Source organism: Penaeus monodon, chromosome 26 (assembly GCF_015228065.2).
Source record: "Penaeus monodon isolate SGIC_2016 chromosome 26, NSTDA_Pmon_1, whole genome shotgun sequence".
Lineage (NCBI taxonomy): Eukaryota > Metazoa > Arthropoda > Malacostraca > Decapoda > Penaeidae > Penaeus > Penaeus monodon.
The window spans coordinates 34,911,833-34,919,332 of NC_051411.1; the positions used below are offsets into that span (position 1 = coordinate 34,911,833).

General features: G+C 35.0%; 1 protein-coding gene across 1 annotated transcript in view; it reads right to left on the reverse strand.

Annotated features, from left to right (window-relative positions):
* The window catches only part of LOC119589680, a 17,507-nt gene extending 12,552 nt beyond the window's left edge, over positions 1-4,955 (reverse strand). The window contains 5 exon segments of the mRNA XM_037938269.1: positions 469-526; positions 751-899; positions 1,858-1,920; positions 2,538-2,685; positions 4,627-4,955. Of these exon segments, the coding sequence (XP_037794197.1) occupies positions 469-526; positions 751-899; positions 1,858-1,861 (211 nt within the window). The 5' untranslated portion in view covers positions 1,862-1,920; positions 2,538-2,685; positions 4,627-4,955.
* Positions 4,956-7,500: the final 2,545 nt, after the last annotated feature.

A 7,500-nucleotide genomic window follows, 5' to 3' on the forward strand; every position in this document is an offset into this window, starting at 1 on the left:
CTTTATTATCAATTAGTGGTAGCATATAATGCCAAAAATACCTCACTGATTTTAGAAATTAGTAAACTGCATATTCTCCTACCTTCACGAACTCCACCAATCATTTTACAGGTCTCTTTTTAACACCCACACTCATCTCTAAGGTGATTCACCTTGCTTTCACGGGAATATGACTGCAGAGTGTAAACCAATCAAAAGCTATAGTGACACATCCTACTTAAAATTTAATTAGTAACAGATTTTCCAATTATTTTGCCAGTACTTCTGACACCTACTGAGTTTCAACTGTGATTGAAACTCTGTTGTAGTGACAGACACCTTTTAAATTGAATCCCCCCTGAATTCCTTTCTAAGTAATTTCTGACTTACTGTGGTCCAGTAAAGATGCTAATGAACTAAAAAATAAATGAAGTATAAAATATCAGGGACAAAATTGTAAACCAAAGGCTATTCACCAAAATAACTTACCATATATCACATTGTATATATCATATTCAATACTCCCATTTGATTCATCAACGTTATTCTGAAAGACAGTTCAGGCAGTTATATTAATAAAACAGTCAATAACAGTTATTAAGTGTAAATAGTAAGTGAGTCCAGAGCGAAGTAATGCATCTGTTTGTGGTGACTACTGTTAATTTCTATTAATATCTAACATATGTACACTTTGTGATCCTGTCTTGGATAGTGGTGGTTATTGCATGAATATGACCATTCCATAAAATTCATTCAAAGTTTACAACTTACTGTGAGATTGCTCGGGTTCTTTTCCCTTTCGAGGAAATTTGGGGGACTGCCTGCTGTACGCTTCAGTCTGACATCATATGGAGACTCAAAGTCTTTTAACGTTGTTGGTTTCTTCCTTACCCTCCCTGAGCGTGACACTCCAATTACGTCTGAAACACAATGTGATGGTATCTTTCACAAAACATCATCAGCAGAGACACTGTTTATACAATATACAATTAAATACATTAACTGTGATATGGAACGGTGAACCTGCTCCCTATAGCTGAATAATACTGTCAACCTTCTCACTTTAATTCTATCCCCTGTATTAAGAACACAGTAATGCTGAATCTAAGGGACTGAAGAGACAAGGTGTTCTTTATGGCAACAATGAGAAAAACTACAATTTTCAAAGAAGGGAAGTAATTTTTAATTATCATATCACCAGTTTACAGACTGCACATCCTTAGATCTCTTTTTAAGTTATGTGAACAGGAAAATCTAGAAGTATTTAATAACTGTAATCAAACAAGATTGATAGCACAGTTAATACAAAATAATGGTAAGTTAAAACTTTTTTTTTTCAAACATGATAAGCATGATGAGAGGCTCTGGACTGTGCTCTTTTGTTTTCAGTTCATTTAATCGGAAAAGAGTAAACTTCCTTTCTAGCCACAAATTACTCTTCTTGATGCTACTACATGCTTTACTATAATTGGTGATCCCACACTGCCTTCTCCCATTGCTCATTCAAGCCTTAATAAAGCCTCTTTTAATCACCAAACTTATATTAATTTGCTTAAAAAGTACTCTTGAACAGCATGATGGGATGTATATTACCTGGAAAGTAATGCTCACCCAGAGAATTGAATCTTAAACAAATACTGACAATGTGCTTCTTTTCCTGCATTTCTTCTTTAAACGTTTCGAAGCCCAGGTAACCGCTTACCTGATCTCAACAGCTAAATCACATATGGTTTTACCTAAACGGAGCATAAAGTTATGCTTTTCACAGTTACCACTGGTGGCATGTTGAAGCACAATGAGTGAAGGTACTTGAGGTACGAAATGAACTCCACTTTTCAGATATTTTTAGGCATGGCATGAAACTGGTATATACTTTACCCATTTTGCCCTCTTGATGCTGCCTCCGTCAGGTGATTTAGACCACTTGCTTTCAGCACTCAACTGGAAGTACAGAAGTTTACAACTGATGAAAGTTTATAATACGTTTATAATATGATAATAGTTATTCTCTAAAAATTTTGTTTGCCGGATAAAATGCAGCAAAATTCATATTTCCCTCCCCCTAAAAGAAAAAAATTATACAGATTCCAAATTCATAATCATTTATTAAATCAGACCAATAAAATAAGTTTTAAACATCTTGTATACAAAGTTCTGGGCTCTGCTATGCTGTAATTATTAAGTAGTGTCAATAGCCTTGCCTGTAATAGTGACCTGAGGCTCAAGTCATCATGTTAGAAGGAAATAGGCCTATAGTTGTTTCAGAAAATTATCAATAAAAGAGACTATGTTTTAATAAAACATTTATTGTTCTTTACCAAATACAGATGACATGTGGCCCTACACACATAATTTCACATTTCTTAAAATGGAAGTGACAACTACATGTCATGGTTACATAGGATTATGAAAGCTTGCATTTCCAAACTAGTAGATTTGAATGAACTAACTCCATTCTCATCAGTCTGTCTGGAAGTGTATAATGAACAAAGACATATCTAAATGGGCAACTAATTAATGGTACAAGGTATATCTCTATTTGATTGTCTTACACGTACTTCAATTTGAGTTAGGACGTCAATTTTACAAGTTCTCTCTCATTATCCCGATCTGGAGCACCAATAACAGCAAGAGTAGGGTTTAAATAATGTTCTCCCTGGTGATAAACACTGTCTTCACTTTCTTCCTCAGGTACAAATGCACAACCTTGTGAAAAAGAAGAAAATAAATTGCACATCTCTCATGAACGTGGACTTCAAAATTTCAAAACGTCACATACTACAATCAATAGTTTTAAACAAAAATCAATAAGAACTTTTTGAAATAACTACCACTTGTGTGTGTGTGTGTGTGTGTGTGTGTTTATATATATATATATATATATATATATATATATATATATATATATATATATATATATATATATAAAAACACACACACACACACACACACACACACACACACACACACACACACACACACACACACATATATATATATATATATATATATATATATATATATATATATATATATAATAAAACAGTGCAACTTACACACAAAATAAAAATGTGACATTTCAAACTTAAATGAGGCTGGCACAAATGAGGCTGGCATGGACACAGTTCATCCTAAAGTTACATACCTGTTAATATTTCCTTTAAAAATATGAATAAGACTACTAGAGATACTGAGGGTCTTTATTTCAAACAGCTAATAATTTTATTCTCTTTATTTCACTCATATATACACCAAAATACATAATCATTTACCAATGCTACCTAAACTATTTCAAAACCTACCTGTTTGTATAACAAGACAGGCAAGAGCTGCAGACACAGGAAATTTTCTCAATGTGGTACATGAGGCCTATTTCATCAAAAACCACTTGTTTCCAGTTCTCAAGCAGATTTGTTTCTATTAGACAGATTGTTTGGCAATAACACCATCCCAAAAATAGATCCAGTAGCTTTGTGCTATATGTCAGGCAAATTTATCTGTGAAAGCTCTTTCCTGCATGATATGAAGACAGTAGGGGACATACATAAGAAGTAATAAAAAAAAAAAAAAAAAAAAAATGAACTGGTGGTGTTTCTATTCAAATATTCTATTTTTATTGGCATTATATATTTTCATGATTTAAGGGAGAGAGACCAGATCAGACAATAATGGGGGAGGGGGAGAAGCAACGTTAAGAACTTTGTCTCCCAATAAACTCAAGGATATTTTTTTGTTTTTTATCCTTATGGCATTTAGTTGACAAACATTGTCGAACTATAAGGATAACTCCGATATGCGAAGCTTAGCTTCGCCCGGGCTATGCCATGAGGGGAGCCCGGCCTGTGTCAACTAATGCCGACTCGCTCACGTGTGTCAGCTGATGCTGACTCGGCTGAACCTAGTCCTTACCCGCTGTGGTGCCCAGCCACAGCAGTAACCTCCGGGCGACAATTGCAACTTCTCGCACCTAGGCGGGGCGCGAACCGCCGACCCCTCGGATGAGAGGCCGACACGTTACCACTGTTCTAGCCCGGAGGCTATTGTCGAACTATTGTTTAATATAGAAAAACACACACACACACACACATGCACACACGCACACACACACACATATATGACTTTATAACATGGAATATTCAATATACTCACACTTGAACATAAGATATCTGCACACACACACACACACACACACACACACACACACACACACACACACACACACACACACACACACACACACACACACACACACAAATGCTATGAAATCTCTCCATAATAGTGCAGCTGATACGAACTATGTATTATTTACCTGATGATCCCTAGGAGGCTTCTCTACAAAATGTTAAATATCTCCAATGTGTGGCTACATTTCAATTACTCTTTCATGGCAATTACTTGTTTTTCCTAGTTCCTTACTAAATTTAAACTATAGAGTCACACACGATCACACACTATTCCAGAAATACTGAATGTTCTAATTTGAAGTCAGCCTCTCACTAAGAAGCTAAGCACCTCAATTAAAATGCTCTACCATGAATAACTCCAACATATCCTAAATTGCCTCTTGATGGAATATATACTATAAGTTTCGATGGGTGTCATGAGGAATATAAATGAACAACATACCAAATAAATGATGTTCCTTACTCGAAACTGTTGATACTGAGTAGAGTTTCGCCTTCGAATTCCCTCCCAGCCAGCGCCTTCGTCCATGAATCAAAACAAACATGGCGTCAATTCCACTATATTCCGGCGTCTCCTCCGAAAGAATCGGGGCATTTACAAGTCAAGGAGCAACCATCCAGGAGAAATACAATTAAAATTAAAAAAGAGAAGAGAGCATTGTATTCCTGGCTGTTTTAAATTTAACGGATATTACGTCTGCTTTGCACTGGATATTCTGTTTGTGCAATGAAAGTTTCAAAACTGGATGCAACTTTATCAGCTGGTGCCTATCGCAACCTTAAGCTTAATCCAAATATAACGTTTACTTGGTACTGCGCCTCTATTATAAAAATAAAGTAAATGTCGACTCCTGGAAAATGGATAACATAAAATAAGATGTCCTGCACCACTAAGTTTCTATATGATTTTTTTTTTTTTTTTTTTTCATCAAAGCAAGTAGGGGAAAAAGGTTACTTTTCAAAGATTTTCTATCCATACTATTTTCGTCGCAAAAATAAAACAAACGCAGGCTAAAAACAGAATGTGTGTGTGTGGGGGGGGGGGGGGTCTTATAGTGAACAGCATTTCAATTAGAAAAAAATGGGGTCTGATTCATTTATTCTACGTTCGGAGCTTTTCATGGGTAAATGTTTCGAACATTCGAAGATGCCAGATGCCACTAATGAGATTACGAGTATTTGTAGAAGGAATCAGATTATACGCACCTATAAAAGAGCATTCCTGTAATAATTAAATCTTTTAGAAGTCAGTTAGTTTATATATATGTATTATTTCAGTCCTTAAAGCTCAAAGCAAAACTATTTATTCCGCTCCGTTTATGGAAATTGCGCTCATGTTGATGTACACACACACACACACACAGAATTTCAACGACCTAATTTGTTTCAGAGACACTACTAGGCCAGAGACAATGCGTTATGTGTAATTTGGTCCAGTTATTTCAGTCCGATTCAGTTTCGATTACTGTGTCCATCCTTGGCCCAATTTAGATGATGTATCGTAGCAAACATCCAGACGGACAACAGTAATAAATCGGCACAATGTCGACAGAAAAAAAAAAAAAAAAAAAAAAAAAAAAAAAAAAAAAAAAAAAAAATATATATATATATATATATATATATATATATATATATATATATATATATATATATATATATATATATATTATGTATGTAATTGCTAATATCGGTCCAGACACTTTATATCTGCTGGGGAAGACCAGAGTCTCATTTTGATATTACCCCTAAGTACTTTGGCATTGATACTGCATTTATCTCCCTTCATAAGACTTATTCTCTAATTAAATCGTGTTTCTGATCATCACGTTACTCTCATGTTTATACGTGGAAACCTGTCAGATTTGCTAAAATAATTATTTTGGGAGGCAAGCGAGGAGTGGAGTTTCAGGGAGATTTAGGTTATATATAGTGATAATGCTTGAATTGCCCCAACAACGTTCCCAGTGTTTGATAACTAATATGAAGGTTTTCAGCAATTCGAGATAGAGCTTCAGGAATATTCTGAAAAGAAAACATTTGACTACAAACAGATGAAAGTGGAAAAAATAAAAACTTTGGCACTTGAAGACCAGACCTTTGGTAATAATAGTAAGGCTGTCATACGTAAGGCTTCATTTAGAATTTAAGTTTTTTCTTCAGCCTGAACTGTGCCTCCTGAAAGGCTGGCGAGTTTGCGATGACTTTGGATATCCACAACAAACAAACATTTACCGCATAATATGTCTTGATAAAATCGAAACAATTGCTCTCATAAAAGACAGCACGCCATCCATCTTTACTTATCATCTCAGTAAGTGCTTGGGTATTCTTGATCATAACCTGCGTCTGGTCATCGCAATATATTTGCATTATATCAGGTAGGGTTAACTACTGCATGGTTCATGACGCTACTGAATTTACAGGTTACAGTAATGTGTTGTATTTACTTCTTCCATGAAGAAGAAGAAGAGACAAGAAAGAAAGAAAGACTTTCTTTACAGATTTGATTTGTTGATCTTATGATTTTATTTTAATTTATTCAGTATAGAAGGCGAGGCAATCCTGTAAAACCCATATCTTGTAGAAACAGCTGATTAACAAAACCTTGTCAGGAAGTCGGTAATTTTGAGCTTTTCTGCTATTGCTTAGCTGATTATAACAGACAAATATTAGTCACTGTTCATGCAGGGGTCTCAGCTTGGTAAAATAAGTGATATGAGTCAAGTGATGTTCTGTACACGGCAATCTTTAAGCTTCTCGAAGTTTCCCCCCTGTAAGACCGCTTTCACACCAAGGTGGCAAGTGACACGTGGCACGGTTATTTCAGACCAAGGTTACACTCGGTAACAAGATGACATTATCTCAGGTTGACAATGTTATTGTTGTCCAGTTTTCAGTTATCTTGTGAAAATCAATCTGTTACTTGGAGGCAAACTTGTTCCAGTACCCTGAAAATACTTGTAAGGATTGTTTTTCTCAAAAAAATATTTAGTCAATCTACCATGGAGAGTACTGTTATTGTACTGACATGTTGAATCATACAAACATTTGTATTTCTCCAAATGTTATGAACAAATGTTATGTTCAACATAACATCTAAAAATTCAGTAACATTTGTATATGATATATATGATACATCATCTCAGTAACGTAAAAAACACTTCTTCATTGGTAGAATTACCAAAATATTTTGTTTGTGGGAAAAAAAAAAAAAATCCATGCAAGTATTTTCAGGGTACTATATTGGTGTAGGAAAGCAAAGGGATACTATACAGTAGATGAGTTTTTTCAGCATAACGGTATACTTTGTTTTATTATAATATTGTTCTAACCCTAT